Source organism: Melospiza georgiana, chromosome 4 (assembly GCF_028018845.1).
Source record: "Melospiza georgiana isolate bMelGeo1 chromosome 4, bMelGeo1.pri, whole genome shotgun sequence".
NCBI lineage: Eukaryota > Metazoa > Chordata > Aves > Passeriformes > Passerellidae > Melospiza > Melospiza georgiana.
In genome coordinates this window covers 42,560,050-42,576,821 of record NC_080433.1, presented here as the reverse complement: position 1 = coordinate 42,576,821, position 16,772 = coordinate 42,560,050, and the positions used below count along the sequence as shown (strand labels likewise).

At 35.8% G+C, this 16,772-nt stretch overlaps 1 protein-coding gene across 3 annotated transcripts in view; it reads right to left on the bottom strand.

The window, feature by feature from the left end:
- The window catches only part of PPP1R12A (protein phosphatase 1 regulatory subunit 12A), a 113,591-nt gene that overhangs the window by 39,475 nt on the left and 57,344 nt on the right, over positions 1 to 16,772 (bottom strand). For all 3 annotated transcript variants that reach the window (XM_058023703.1, XM_058023702.1, XM_058023705.1), the window contains exons 3-6: positions 10,796 to 10,914; positions 4,528 to 4,687; positions 2,588 to 2,732; positions 346 to 420 (exon numbers count right to left, since the gene is read on the bottom strand). In XM_058023703.1, coding sequence (XP_057879686.1) covers positions 346 to 420; positions 2,588 to 2,732; positions 4,528 to 4,687; positions 10,796 to 10,914 — 499 coding nt within the window. The remainder of the gene's footprint in view (positions 1 to 345; positions 421 to 2,587; positions 2,733 to 4,527; positions 4,688 to 10,795; positions 10,915 to 16,772) is intronic.

Below are 16,772 nucleotides of genomic sequence, written 5' to 3'. Positions count from 1 at the left end.
AAAAATTTCAAAAAGTATGAATGTTCAAAGCTCTAAAAATCTTAGAAACTGTTATTCCAAGTAAGATGCTCATTGTTGATACCTTGGATTATCAAATGCCCACTGGACAAGGCAAGTTGCAGATTGCCTTTTTTCTTCCAAGGCTTTTTTGGTCACCATAGGTGACAAGTAAAGGCATAAAAGACCTTTTGAGATGACTGTGGCATCACCTGAATTGAAGCCCTGAATTTAAAACTTTAGTTTTAATTTTTATCCTGCCCTGAGGTGGATACCATAATCATATGTATAGTAAAATGCAACATACATACACACACACACACACATATATATATGCACAAGGCCTACCAGATTCTGCTTCTTTTGTAACTCTTCTAAATATCCTAGAATATCTTCATCTGCCACATCAAATGCTGTCTGGCCCTGGAGAAAGGGAAGAAGTAAAACACCATAATTGTACAACAGACTTTAAATGTATGGGACTATGATGTCTTCTCATCACATAATGATGCAGGTTAAGGAGAACATTTAGAGAGAGAAATTGGAAGATATGAATCAAGCTCTACTGCAAACTGTTAGTCTGTCAGTACTTGAAAACAGTTTTGCAATATTCACTTTTTTTTGGGTGGGGTTGGGGGGGAGAAATTTTAAAAAAACACTTATACCTGATGAGTAAACACATTTTTAAGTGGTAAAAGACATGACAATAAAATTTTACTACCGTTTGAAGGAAAAAAAGAACACCACGAATGAAAAGTAGATTGATGAATATAATCTCACAGTATTAGTGCCAAACAAATGTTCACAATGGCAGTTGAATCGATGGATCCTGAGCAGTTTGGTATACTGCCCATCTTAGACTATCATATACAGCTTGATTTTTGAAGTTTTAATGATTTAAAGGAGTTGCACTAAATTTAAGCAGTCATGCATTCACAGTTTACAGCAAAACTCTATTTTACAATTTACATTCTACTTTATAAAAGATCTGCTACAACCACTTGTTACTTCTCCTTAGGGTATGATTTCCATGGGCCATATACTTGAAGGCTGGAATCTAGGCAAATCCTGTATTCACTGGCATAAATGCAGCCGCATCAAGATGCTGGGTGGGCTTACTGAGATGTTGGGGGGGATCATGACAAGATCACTGTACTTCATATGTAAAGAAGTACATATTGTACTTCTGTACAATAACCAGTAATAAAAACAGCGCAGTCATTTAAACGTGGCCTCAGCAGCTTATCAAAATAATGAAAGGTGCTCCTGTTTGTCTGTGCTTATTTCAGTTTCTCAAGATGTTAACAAAAGGCAAATTATTCCTAATTACACTGTGAAGACTATCTTAACTGGTTAGAAAGGATGAACCTTTAAACTACTAATTCTGATCATACAGCAGAAGCACGTGCACCTTTCAACAAGAATTAGCCAAAACAGCTTGAGGTCTTCTACCACGTGAACTATTAGCACAAGTTTATATTTGCATTATAACTACAGTTTTTAATGTGACCTTCTACTTTCAGGTAGCTGTTAGGTGGTAGTTAGACCTACTATGACCACAAAAAGTCACTTTGCAGGAAACCGTTGCAGTTGGAAGGTTACATCTAAAATCAAATCTGCAACAGCTGATAGCTGAAGTCAGGTGCCTAAACAATAATGGCTGAGTTCTGAGATGCTAAGCACATACAACTGAAACGAAATCCAGAGCTTTCAATCCCCCTATCTCCGAAAGCAAAATGCTTACTAGCTTACTTAGAAACAGGCAAATCTTTCCTAGCTTGCAGAAACAACTCCATATGAAAAAAAGCTGATAGGTCTCTATGCCTCCTTTTTGCTTATTCTTCTCCAGTGGATTTGAATGTACTAGAGAGTGCTCTCTAGTGCATAACCCCAGCAAAAAATCTAACACATAAATTGGAAGGAGAACAGAATCTATCTGTAAAACACACTACGAAGAGAAGAATGAGAGCTCAGCACTGGCTGAAAGAAAAGGTTTGGATCCTTTTGATGGCTATGTGAACTCATGAACATATTTATGTCTACTGGGAGCAAGATCAGCAAGCCACACAGGCCATTGCATGAAAGTCAAAAAAATAGAGCTTAGGAAGCATTCAGGTTATGTCCAGGGGGTGCAGAGCTGCCTACAGCTTTCTTCCATCACACCCAAATCAGCATAATATAGTGACAACTCTTCAATATACCAACACAAAGTGATTTTAAGAGTTAAATCACTACCCAAAGGCACCATCATCATCTCCAGAGATGAAATAAAAGCCTGAAATGCAATCCATCAAGTCACTAATTTTGCACCTCTGAAATGCCAACAAACTCTTTCAATTATTAATTTCCATGTCAAAGATTGAATGGATCATTTAATACAGAGCTAAGCATAAAGTTGGCCTTTAAATTAATTTAGACAATCAGAGAATTTAGTTCTGAACACAACCATGCTGTTTTGACAACACATGCATTATATAAAGCTCCACGGACAGTAAACAGCAGTTTATCATCACTTTTCTTACCCTGGCTTCTAAAGTCACTTTAGAGACCAGAACTTTGTATCTTGACAAGGATTACATAAAAATCCTACCACTTTGTTGACAGCCTCCATATCACATAGGTTTTCCACTAAAATGCGACATGCTTCTTCTTTACCCCAGTGAGCAGCAGCATGAAGTGGTGTCCAGCCATCATAATCTTTAATATTTACATCGTAGTGAGCCTGTATTAAAAGCCTGAAGAAATTAAAAGAAATAGATCTTGACACTGCTGACAGGGATAAATAAATTTTCGTAAAAATTGTGAAACTGCTCTACGGTAATATATTTCTCTTTTTTTCTCCTAGATATTTTCATTGGGCTACTGACTTAATTTGATTAATTTGACTTCTCACAGAAACATCTGCCTTTTCATTGTTTAGCAGGTGTGTATACATATTTTAAGGAAAATTCAAGAAAAACAGCCTTTTCCATTTTCTACTCTATTCACTTCCTCTCCAAAGACCATTGTCTCTACAGTTAGATATTCTTTGTACATGTGGTAATAGGCAAAAGGCTATTTTTAAGGAAAAGAGTTGTAAAATGTAAAAAATTGTTAGATACAATGTTCTTATTAGTAAACTATTAAAACCTCCTTCCATTCCAAAAATAGCTGTTTGAAACTTTCGCTTCCTGTCATTAACTTTTTGCAAAAATCTAGTGTTTACATGCTTCAACTGTTCTCTGAGAGGGAGCAGAGTTCCTCAAAGAGAGGACCTGCTGTTCTGCCTGCATTCAGGACTCACATTCATCATGGTTCTCAGGTAAGCATCAAAGTGACAGAGGACACTTAACCCAACAAGTATTTTTATGTAAAGAGCTGTCTGAACCACTGGTCATAATTGTTAGAAATCACGTAAGAACAGAATTTTTTTCCAAAAAAATTCTCTCAAGTTTCTCAAGAGCCAATATACTTATAGTGATATCCTCCAATGAGTCAACTTCCACGCGTGCTGAGCTGCAAATCCTGCAGTCTTGCATCCAATACAGAGCACACATTTTTGATAATTACAGCAATCACAAAAACTGCCTGCACATAGGTTTTGCCTCTCCTAGGAGAAATATACAGACTGGACTGCAAAAAAACACAGTAACTTAGGGTGCTAAAAAATATCCAAACAGTTATAGATACAACTCCCTTACAGACACCTGCCACTCTAAAACAAAAATTCCTTTTTTTCAACAGAATAATTTGTCTTCATCGTGTTGAAGCATCAGGGTTTTTTGAACAGAACTCCCATTCAAGAAATTGCTCTGCAGACCTTAAATGCACCAATACTCACAGTCAGGATGCGTGCTCATTTTCACTTATGTTACAGTTTGTAAAAACTTCTAGCACTGCTAAAGCAGTCAATTAAATTTACAATCACATTAAAGCAATGTATTACTAATTATGCTTTACTACAAATAAAGTAAAGCTTTGATGAAAAAGAAATTAAATATGTTACGATATATACTCAGATTAATGAAAAGCAGTGAATTAGGGAACATCTGAAGCCTAAAGCTTTCCAGGGAAGATTTCAAGAGTCATTGAATTGAATTTTAAAAACATCATCACAACGCAAAGTTAAATTATCTGGTTTTTAAGTGTAAAAACTTTTAGCCTGAATTATAAACTCTGCTTTATGTATGGAAAGAAATATGGTGTCCTAAAAATATGCACCAACCAGGATGCTAACTGGCATTAGAAAAAGCTCTTAAGCTTGTTTACATAGCTGTCTTTAGAAACAGGGAAGTTTTTAATCAACTTTCTTCACTTACAAGTAAGTATTTAGGTTCAACATGTATACTATATTCATATTTTGAATGACTTAGAATAGAAAGCTAACCACATCATGATTTATGAGTGCTTGAAAACATCAAATCAAGCATTGAACACAGATTGTTCTAGAGACTGGGATTTTCAAGATACACTCCCGAAATGTTAGAAGTGCCCAATTCCAAGCAGCATTACATCAAGACAATAAAATATAAAAAGCTAAACCACACTTACTTTAAGACTTCTGTATAGCCCTTAGCAGCAGCTACATGAAGTGCTGTACCACCAGATTTTGCATGCCTGACATCACTTATATGGCCACTGTTGAGCCACTGTCTTGCATCTCTTAGCATTATTCGTTCTTCTTCTTTGCGAGCTGATTCTATATCAACCCCTAATTCAGACAGGGAGGGGGAGAGGGGAAGAGAAGACACAAAACATTTTAGTTCAAATAATTCATTTCAATTATATAACAGATTTTATGCCACATTATATGATACAGTAAAAAGCCCCTAAACCTGAATAATGTTCAGAGTTAGATATGTGCATTTTTTGGAAGATGAATTCCAAGGCTATGGAAACATCCAACACTGTGGGACAGCTTGCATAATGCCTTTTTTAACAAAAGGAGGGGATGGGTGGACAAAGTATTAGAAATAAATAATAATAAAATCAATCTAGTAAAACCCTTCAAACTCATTCTTCTAAGAATGTCTACCATCACACTAATAACTACTGAAGCGACCTGATAAAAAAAGAGAAAAATTATATTTTAATTTTCTAAGCACCAAAAACCAAATCTGTGTTGATGTAGCTGTACACAGTAGGAAACAGCTGAAGTTGTTTTACAAAGAGATCTCTATGGGAAGAGAAACAACCTTGCTTCTTAACAGTGGTGACAAAATGGAGCTATACCTTCTATACTTTCTAAAGCATGAATCACAAACCTTTGACACAAATAGACAACACTTTGGATATTGTGCTTTCATAGCACTACTAAAAAAACACCCAAAACACTGAAAACTTTTTACAGTATGTCTCACAAAAAAGAAATTAAATTATACACCGATGGAAAGGGAGAAACACAGTCTATCATCATAATACCTGCAAGTATATGCATCAGGTTAAACAAATGGAAATAAATTCCCGACCCTGAAAGGGTAATACAAACACATTATTTGCAAGCATTTTTGTAAGTACTACTTAAAAACATAGCAGGAAAGAGATCTTGAACTATGCAGGAGCATAATTCTAGCAATGATGGCTGAAAGGTGACAACTCATAAGGAAAAGCAATTTAGAAACTGTGATCATCAAGAGCACAAACTGTATCTGGGTTGACCTCTATCAGAAAATCAGTGGCCCAACCTTCAACAAAATGTTTTCATGTGTATGATTTCTCTAATCTTACACACTGGTATGCAGGGACTTAAGAGATATATACTGTAAAACTTAATGCTAAAGACAATCAAAAGATAAAACTTCACTAAGTACCATAAAGTAATTGAAGCAAGTTAAATAGTCAGTGTTCTGAGGACTTGACCAAATTCCTAGACTCATTCAATAAATTGCCTGGCAAAACCATTTTAATCTTGACAATTTAGGTAAAAAATGAATAGAATTACATTTTATCAGAAACTGATAAAAAAACCATAATCTGGATGTTGAGTCTCCAAGATGCAGAAGACATACAAGGCTGTTGAAGGACTCAGCAGAGGAAAAAGCTAAAAAACTTTCCAAGTATGACAAATATGAAAAGTGAAGACCAGGAACTCTGAATCTATAATACACTGATAGTCACACATTCTCATTCCTCAGGAAGCTCCTACATATTGATAGGTGAACTACTAACTTCATGGGCATGAGCATCTGCTTTCCTTTCAGAATGACACAGCACTACCAGCAGATCCTGGCACAATACTCTAGAATACAGTCATTTACATGTCAGTGTTGCCTGCAAAATACTACTAGATAATAAATAGTGTATATTTGATCATCTCTTAGTCACATTTATGTCCATTCCCTTTTTTGTATGCTCAAAGTCCAACTGTGAATCCTTATCAGCATGAGTAACCTGCTCCACCTGAAGAATCTGAACAAACTCCTATCAGTGTAAAACTGTTATTTACACAGCTGTTTGTGCTGAGGAGCTTTGGTATAAAGAAAGAGCAGAGTAAAAACTCATTCCAGATCCTGATCTTGTGAGCTTCTAAGGGGTCACATCTAAGTTTACTTTCCAGACAGCCCTAACAACCCAGATTATTATGTCAAAACAGCAAAGCTTTGCACATAAAGTAACTAATACTCAACACAGACTTCCATTAATATCAAAAACTACTGCGTTTCTGAAGCCCAAACAAAACATAATGGTTACAGAGGAGTAATGGCTGTATCAATACATTATTTTACAAGACAGTTAATTTCTGGTCATATTTCAACAGAAGAAAGTACCAGAATCTTGTCAATCTAAATAAAACATTCCACATTAATAACTGGAGTGAAAATGGGAATTAAACTTTGTGGCACAGAAAAAAGTTGTGTTCTGAGATAAATACAATTTCCATTATTAACAACAGAAAATGGAATGTAAACAGCCTTTATTATACCTTGTATGGGCTTTTCTCGTTCCTTTTGTTTTCCAGACCAGGGGAAAAGAAAATGCTCATCATCTGTTTCCAACCCTTTCTCCCGACGGCCCATAGATGGCAATGTGCTGCCTCCCAGCTCAGCCTCAGCCACAGCACTCTCTCACACCACCAGTGCGCTTAACCTCTCTGGCAGCCTAACAACTTATAGCATTAATAATTTATTGCTAAATGCTTCCACTTTTTCCTGATCAACAAGTTTTACTCAACAGCCCAAATCAGGTTTGAAAACAGTGTGCCATTCAGTGAGCATTTAATGAAAATTCAGCATAAATGTAACTGCTGAATCATTGTTTCAGGACGACTCAGCCATATAAAGGCATGTTTTATAGATACTGCAGGGAAGATCAACCCACTTTTTACTTCATGAAGTGAATGTTTATATACAAATGTAATAGTTCGCATTTTATCCATATAAACAAATCTGAGTTAAGCAATACATCTGGGACAGTCTTTTTACATCACCTATAATTAAGAATGAGGAACATGTTTTTCTCCTTGGGACAGGAGTGACCATTCTGATAGTTACTGAATAAATAGCTACTACACTGAACCCCTGATTCACCTCACATCACCTCTCCCCACTAACTCACCTCGTGAGAATGTTTCCTATAATTCAAAATAACTGCTTAAGCAGTTAAAATAATTTTAAGAGGCCATCTGACGATCAATAGCTAAAAAAGTCACTTCAAATCATTATACGTAACCCCACTCGAGCCCTGAGGAGAGACAACATTTAAAACTGGCCAGGACTAAAACCACATCTCTTCCAAGTCTGCTGATTTTCACCAGTGCAAATGAAAACTTTATTGGTAAAAGACAACTTCCACAACTCTGTGTTGAAACACTGCAGAGTAGAAACATGACAGGTCACAATGAGAAACTTAATAATATTTTTGATGAAGCTAAATGATTTTGAGAATTGGAGTGGCCCTTTATATATACATGGGACTGACCAATGCAAAAGGTATTAGTCATATGGAGGACCAACAAAAGTCCTTGATAAAAGAGCTTTTATAACACACAAAATTTAACACACAGTTTAACCATATGGAGTGCAAACAGAACAGTTGTTCAGCACTACTCTGGAATAATTTCCATTAAACACCTGATTTTGTTATCTGTGAAGTGTTTGTAACTGGGTCTAAAAAATCTTTACACCTTACTTGAGCATGTAATTTCCCTTCTCATAATTTACAAAACTAAGGAAGGTTTTAAGCTTAAAAATAATTAAGCTAATAATTCTCCACTGAAGATTAGGGTAGAAAAACATTTTCCTAATTATCAGAGTGGTACAGCTTCAGTTACAGGATAGCTATTTCCTTAGTTCACAATTCCTGAACAGTCCATTATGTCAAGTCATTCTATTTGCTCAGCAGGACACAAGAAGACACAGGCACAGAAAAGGCACCTGACCCTTGGTGCAATTTAGAGCTGTAGCATGTGGGGATCTGAATGACTAAAGAAAAGCAGCCACTGGATAATAATACTAGAAAATCTTTATTCTTTAATGGCCAACACTCATAACAATAGAACCTATATAACAAGAAGATTATTTTGTATCACTGACCATCTCCTCTCTAGTCAGATCAGACCTTGGAGCCTGAATACTAAAATAGGATGAGGAAACATTGAAGATCCTTCCTTTTATTAAGCCTGTAATGTAACACAGAACTGAACTGTATTGTATTCTATGATTTATTTTTGTGCATTTAGTGTCTCTAGAGGCTTCCACCTTTTGTCCTGTAATAAGATACGTCCTTAAAATACAGCTTGATAGCTGCTAAAAAATGGGCCCAAGTACAAATTGATGATTAACAGAATGCTGAGTAGCTGGGTAGTCTGTTTTGACACTTCTTATAAAGACAAAAGGCCTGCAAAAGCAGCAAAAAAGAAGACATAACCAATGATTCTTCTTGGATTTCTAACAGGAATAAACGTCAAATATCATCATTTAAATCTGAAATCACAGTGAACTTGACCGATCTTTCCAAGAAATTTTTTGCCACCAAACAACTCTGCTAATCTGTAGGAAGCCAAATTTACAGCATTAACACACAACACAAAAATGAAGCTACCATGAACGCAGGAATGAATACATGAAAGGGTTGCAAGGCAAAAATGTTATGGAAAGTGCCTATTTAACTTTCACACTGCATATTTTATCTACACAGAGATAGGATATTTTGTCACCCAGGCTTGTTTATTTTCAAAATAAATAGGCTAGTCTTCCATCACCCTTAACCCTGAGCCAGGGCTGATCATTCCACAGACCCTACTGTTAACTTGCATTATCAAAACTGTGGCAATGTTTTATTTAATATGAAGGAGTGCATCATATGGAATTATCTCACTGCTAGAGGGATAATTATACTCAGCTACACATAGCTGAATAGCCAAAGATGAAACTGTCACAATGCCTCACTATTAACTGCCCATTAAGAGAAACAATTAGGTTCCTATTTTATAGCTATTAACTTCTCTAGCCACAACAAACACAATTATGCACTTTTTAAGTGATTCTGATAATGACCAAATAATCCTTTTTTAATGTAACATTAATACACAAATTTATGTAATATCTATATGCAAGCTAGGATGCCATCAAAGGTGCATAATTAAAATATCATTGCTGAGATAACAGTCTCATGATTTAGTAAGATATCCACTGTAAGTTCACATCCAGATTCATACTCCTCCTAGTCCACTCTCACCCACATTGATGAAATAATTCCTTTGATTTTATCTCTGCACATAAAAGCCCTCAATTCTTATTTCTTCACACACAAGTTTAGAAGGAGGGATAATGCCTTTCTCCCTGCTTCTGTGAAACAAGCAAGCAAACCAGCTGCCATAAAAATGCAAGAGGAAGGAAAGTAGGTTGTCCATACTAAGTGAAATTTAGTATTTTAAAACAACCTACATTACTCCTTTAGAAGCTAATAGCTATGGTGTGGGAACACATACCTTCTTCTCAGATTTATAAAGACAGTACCTTACACAGTTTACAGTAAGCTTCAACTGTGAAATATGTAAACCTCACTGAGATTTTCAGTACTGTGGCATTATGCTGATTTTACAATTGGGATGTTCAAAATAATTAAACTTGCAAAAGAATAAAAATTAGTGTTGTTGTAATTTGTAATGTTGAATATCCACATTATAAAAATGTATGTAAAATCCTATATAACAAAATATCTCTTTAAAAAATGCAGTAACATATAAAAGAGATTTTGGAGGAGCTCATTCCCCAAACAATTCCAATTTGACAAAGAGCTACCGCAGTCATTTAGTATCACACATCAGTAAAGCCAAGCATTTCAAGAACAACCTTAAAAAATCTAGGCTGAGGTGAATTCTAGAAACAACTCTCAAGCAAGACTGATAGTATTGTTAGAAAAGAGAACAACCAATTAAAATAGAGAAATGGTAATACTGACAAAAAATACAACTGTCTAATCTGATGTTCGTTGTGTGTTAACTGTAAAAACGGCTAATCAAATTTCTGTTAACACTACCAATTAACGGAATCAAAGCCTTTGCAAATCCACTCTACTTCTGTGTATCTCTCATTTCCCTGCAGATCATGTCTTCCAGTTTCTTTTCACTATTTGCTTTGGGCTTTAAATGGGTTTAAGCATATAAATTAAAACTGGGCAAAGCCTGAGAGACAATTAGTAGTTTACTGTTAAATTATGTAAATCTGTTTTAAGAGACAGACACCTTAACACCATACATTCTATAGTGACCAACTCTCTTTAGAAAATAAATTGACTTCAACAGTCACAATTTAGCCCAAGTTTTCAAAAATACATTTAGTGTCCATAAATACAACCACCCATCTGTATTCAAAATTACCTTGTCTATTTACTTCATTCTGAAGCAGCTCTTCCATTGCCTCTTCTTCAGCAATATCTAATGGAGTGTCTCCTTCACTATTTACAGCTCCTACATGTGCTCCTTGACTAATTAAATACCTGCCAACAGACAAAGAAAAAAAGCCCGTAAATAACACAGCAAAACTGATGAAAAAAAAACCCAAAAAACCAACATAACAGCCACTAGGCTATCATATGCACACATACAATTAATAGAAACATTTACATTGGGTGTAAATACAAACCCTTTAGACTGTCTGCAGCCTACGAATACTGGCATGTCTCTTCATCCTAACACCCATTAATACAAAGAGCCTTCTGGTGTTAGTTTGCCACAAAGACTCCTGACACCTTTCATACATACCTGAAGAACTGAAAGAAGAAAATGGCTAGATAATGACCAAAAGTGATGACAAGTTGAACAGGGATGGAACCACCAATTCCTGTGACCTCCTCTAATTAAACTACTTTTCCTGTGGCACATACAATTTGCCAAAATGATGATCCCTGATCCCTCCGGCAGATTATTAAAGTCAATAAAAACTACATCTCCTTCTAAGTATTCATAAGGTCAGCTTTTGGTGGGGAAGGAGGAAAGGGGGAGAAAGAAAACAGTACTTTACGCATTTCAATCCCATTATGTTTTCTTATTTAATATGTTACTGTCTCAGGAGTCAAGAACCCAAAATTCCAATTACGTCACAGTACCAATTCCAACAATAGGTCAATATAATACAAAAGTATTGTATTATTTAATTGTGTTAAGCCATAAGCTTACCAAGTTATTGAAAAGCTACAGTTAATGAGCAATTAAAATTGATCAATAATCTTGCAGCTTCTGACCATAATATTTCCATTAACCTAAAAAATTCGATACTTTGAGCCATGACAGGTGTCAAGACAAGAAAAAGCTGCAAATCCACCTGTCTTGCACAGCTTAATTCATATATTCCACATATTTGAGAAAAAAAAATTCAGAATATACCAAAGAATCAATCATCTGTCATAAAAGGTGTACAAAAAAAAGAGTGCTTTCCTACCTTCACTATTACAGAATGCCAAATTATGCAGGAGACAATCACAAAATTAATCCAACACTAATACAAATACTTTGAAGTACTTTATTGCTGCCTTAACTTCTGCCAATTAATTATCATCCTAGATAGCTGGAATCTGTTATCTTTAATCAATAACTCAGAATCTAATACTCTCATATCTTTGTATTTTTTAATGTATGACTTAACTAGCACTTGTTACTAAATCTCTGTAATTACGTCAAGAAGTGCTAAGAACCAGTAGATCACAAAATGAAAACGAATTCCCAGAAAGGCAACTATTATCTCCTGACATATCCATCATCAGTTGCTACCAACAACTTTGATGCTGGTAAACCATGCTGTTTTTATACTGTTCTTCTTGAAAGAGTGCTGTGCTCTAACTCTGACCTCCCTCCTTTTAAGAGATTGAACTTCTGCAGGAATGAAAAAATAACACAAAGGAATGATGTTTCTCAACAATACTAGCTGTACTAACAGTGAAACAGCCTCCCAGGTCACAGATCAGGTAATCGCTATGCAAGGGGTTGCTAAACTGGCAAAAACAGCACTGGGGAAATCAACTCTCTTACAAAGTCAAAATAAAGTCAACCACTTACAAAAATATCTTTCTTTAAAAATCCAAGTGAATATTAATGTTCTTTCAATGTTTACGTTCTATTATAGACAGGAAAAGACCATTTTTACGTATTTCCACAGAATACCTCTAGCAGAAAATTAAATCACTTCTCCAAAGAAAATACTTATCTCATTGAAGCAGTTGTATTTGGTCACTGGGTCAATGTAGATATGACAAAAGAAGGAATGCATAAAAAAGTGAAGGGAATGAATAAAAGGCTAGTATAGCATTTTAAAGCTATTATTTTTATAGATGGACAACTTTACCATCAATTGATCCTTTAAAGCAGACTTCAAAATGAAGCTGCTTACAGATCAAAATCAGATCAGCAATGCTAGGGGATTAGTAGGGTTGGAGAAGTACAGTTATCTGATTTTCCTTTTGCAGGTGCTTACAGGGCTTTGGTTTTCTTGGGTCAGCAAAGCAAGCATAGGTGAACTTGCTCCGAGTTCACAGGATTTAAAGGAATGGAAGAAACACAACAAAGGTGAAAGGCTTCTTGCCACTTCTTGCCACAGAAGTGAGAACAGAACACACTTTTTCCAGCCTTCCTTCAGCCACCCCAACTAGGCTCCTCCACTGCTATCCCTCTCGAAAAATTAACAGTGATCCTCGCAGGAAAATTAAATGAAAGAACATTATTTATGATAAACCAAGTAACTCAAATTCCAACTATTTTAAAGACACCTTTTAATGTGTAACCTTTTTTCACCTGATAATGAAATCTACATTTGTTCTGTTTTCCATATCATTCAGATCACCTCGTCCTGTAAAAGTGTATGATGCATTTGTTTACTTAGAGTACAGCTACTTTCAGCAAGCAATGACAGAGTTCACATGGTACATGAAGTCAACCTGCTACCTACAGAATCAATAATTTTATTAGGAACTTAGTGCTACCAGTGGAAAGGAAAGCAATCATTTTCCATGTGGAGATAATTTGACTCTACATTGCATACACAAAGGAAACAGATTTGGTAAACAAGATCAGGTGAATGATGCCCTGCCTTCATAGGGCATCACTGAGCAGAAGACAGTACCAGAATAATCCTAAGAATGCAAAGATTTTGCTGTTTACATAAGAAAAATATTTCTCAAATGAACTGTATTTCAAACTAAATGTTAACCAAAACTTATATAGTATGACTTCAAACAAAGGTTTATTTGACATTTTAGTTATCCTGGTGCCATATACTAAAATCTTCACATGCTACCATGTATTATTGTATGTAGGTATGTATGCATATATAAAACTTCCATGTTTTGGGGAAAAAACCCAAACAATGTATACAAACAACTGGATGAATTTTACCTTTTTAAAGTAGATGATACCTTCATCTTAAAATTTCATCTTTCCTATGCAAGCAAACATAATATAACTTAATTTCCTTGACAGATACTTAATTTATACAGCTACATTTATACAGTGAAAAGGAAATTGAAGCTGTGTAATAAAAAGTCCAGACCCATGCATTTTGACACCATGTCTATAAAATGTGCTTTATGTAAACTTGGAAGCAGTGAAAAAGTAAAAACATGTAAGATTTCCGCCATCACCTACTAAACTTTTTTGGTATTGCACTTGAATTTGTCTCTTTTGCAATTTTGAAGTTTTGAGTTCAAAAATGGTAATGTTAAACAGACAACTACAGAAGAAAAATTCTGAAAATTCAGTGATAAACTGTATAATGTAATTGGATGACAAAGAAACAGTAGCTTGATTCATACCATCCTGTTTTATCGAGTTAAAACTTTCAAATGTTAACACAAGCTAAAGGTATCACTTTTAGTCTCTTGGGATCTAAATATAGAGAACTGTAAGTATCCCAGGAATACTAGGAGAGATAAAAGCAGCAAAAGAAAATAATTTGTCCTGATACTTCCATGACAAGGATTAGGCAGTCTGGGCAAGACTAGAAGAAGTAGCTTGCTTTGCAATACCATTGTTTTATGAGGGCAAATATACTTCTAACTGAATTTTTTCTTCTAGGAGTCACTGATGTATACTCCTCAATAGCTACTGAAAACTGAAATTAACTACTTTGAAAAAAAAAAAGGCAGCAAACATTTATTTTTCTAGAATTATTATGAAACCCATATACTCTCACATCCTTTAGTGAAAAATATATTTTTATGTAACAAATAAAGGGCTGGAATCTTAGTATATCTGAGACAATAAAAACCAACCCTGAGGTCACTGTACAAAAGCCAAACAGTCCACACCAAAACCAGTCCAGGGACTGGAAATAAAAAAAGTTTAACTAGCAATGTGGCCTACATTCTGAATTTAAAAAAAATAATCCCAAACCAATAAAAAGCCCTTACAACTGAACATTGTGTGTCTGTACATCTGTTAACAAAATGCATATATAGACAAAAAGAGAGGAAAACCTCTCTCTGAAGACACTTTGTATACAAAGTTGAGTCATATCTCTGAATTTAGAACTCAAGAATCTGGAAGATGCTCAAACTTGGCTAGCAGCATACACTGCAGATAGCATTTTCATATTATTTATCTCAGCACCAGAAAGAGGGGCATATGTTTACATTGGAACCTTGGCCCAGTTCACAGTATCTGGAAACAAGTTTGCAAAGGCATTACCGATGTAATTAACTTGAAGTACTGGCTGAACCTGAAGGTCACCAGAAGGGCGGAAGGCACAGGGAAGGGCAGAGCACAAGTGGCCATTACAAACTGCTTACTGAGCTCACTGGAGACTCGCTGCTGCAAACAACGGGTCCCTTCAGACTGTTCAGAAGACTGACGGCAGATCCTGACTCCTAAAATGTGAGGAGAGGGACCTGTCTAAAACAATGTTACATATACATCTTAAATAAACATGTTCAGTGTGTCCCTCCCGTGAAACAAGGCCTAATTGCCAGTGGGCGGCCCAACTAACAGCACCACTGCCAAGAACTTTCAACTAATTAGCTAACATTTAAGATTTCAGCTAAGCCCAGCTGGTTTTAAAAAAATCCATACATGTTGGAGTTCAAATTAATTCTATGAGTATCTTAACTGAATGACAAAAAAGGGCCAGAGACTGAAAAAGTATCACTGTATACATGCAGCTGTGTAAACCCTCATTTGAAGAAACAAACAAGCAAAAAAATTAAAAACTGACAATTTTGGAATATGTATTTTAATTTGGTTTTTTTAAGCGCCTTTAAGAATTGTTTCATTGTTTATTTTTTTAAAATATAAAGTATCAATGCACTTATAAAAGCACATCTCTGTAAAACATCCCTATTACTGGTAGAAATACTTTTACAATAACTCTGGGAAAACAATTAGGCCTCCAAGAGACACCTAACAAATAAAAATATAAAATTTTAACATTACTATTTTCAGTTTTTTCAAAAGTTGAAGTATACTGAAACTGTAAAACCTGATCCTTCTCAGACCTTCTATTGCTCTAAATGTCAGGGAATATTTCTTAAAATATTTTCTAACTTTAAAATGGTTCCACTCTGATCTCCTAACAATGTTCTTATTAACTCAGACATGGTAGAAATGCTAACTCAAGATTACTTGTCATTTCCAAATGTAGTTTTGTTTTGGTCTGGCTTTATCAGTTTGGAGTTTTATTTGGTATTTAACTTTCAGCAAAAATAACACTTATAGGCCAGGTAAGAAAAGGTAAACATACCTGTAAGATAACATATTGAGAGATAGGATTATAACTTCTATGTGATTCTTGAATTATAAGGATGTACTTCTCAAAATATTTCAGAAAGTCCTGGTATTTTTATTTTTCTTGAATGTCTTAAAATAATACAAACCTGAAGCAAATCCAGTAGCATGAGAGTAACATTATGCTAAATTCTGTTGTGGTACAGAGTATAAATATGCCCTGTGTCAGCGGGCAAGCCCCACGGAAAACATGCAGTTGGCTGAACAGGTATGAACAGCCTGGGTACAGCTACCCCTCAATCACTCCCTCATGCACCCTCACAATGTTACACTCACTTTTGAACATGTAATTCAAACCCCAGATAAATGTAATGACAAAAAGCCACAACTTCCCAGTTTTGGAAGCCTATGTTGTATTCCCTACAAGCGTTTGGTGGAGAGGGTTCAAACGTGTGTGGGGCAGGCACCAGCAGGTCTGGCAGCGCGGAGCAGCCCGGCCTGCCCGGGCAGGGCCCTCCCACAGCGCCCCCGCTCCGCCCCCCCGCGGCCTCTCCTCGGCCCCGGCAGAGACACCCAACCGCTCACTGCCCTCAAGCCCCTTCTCCGCGGCTGAGCTACCACTGCAGCTCTCTCTTCTGAATCTAGCATT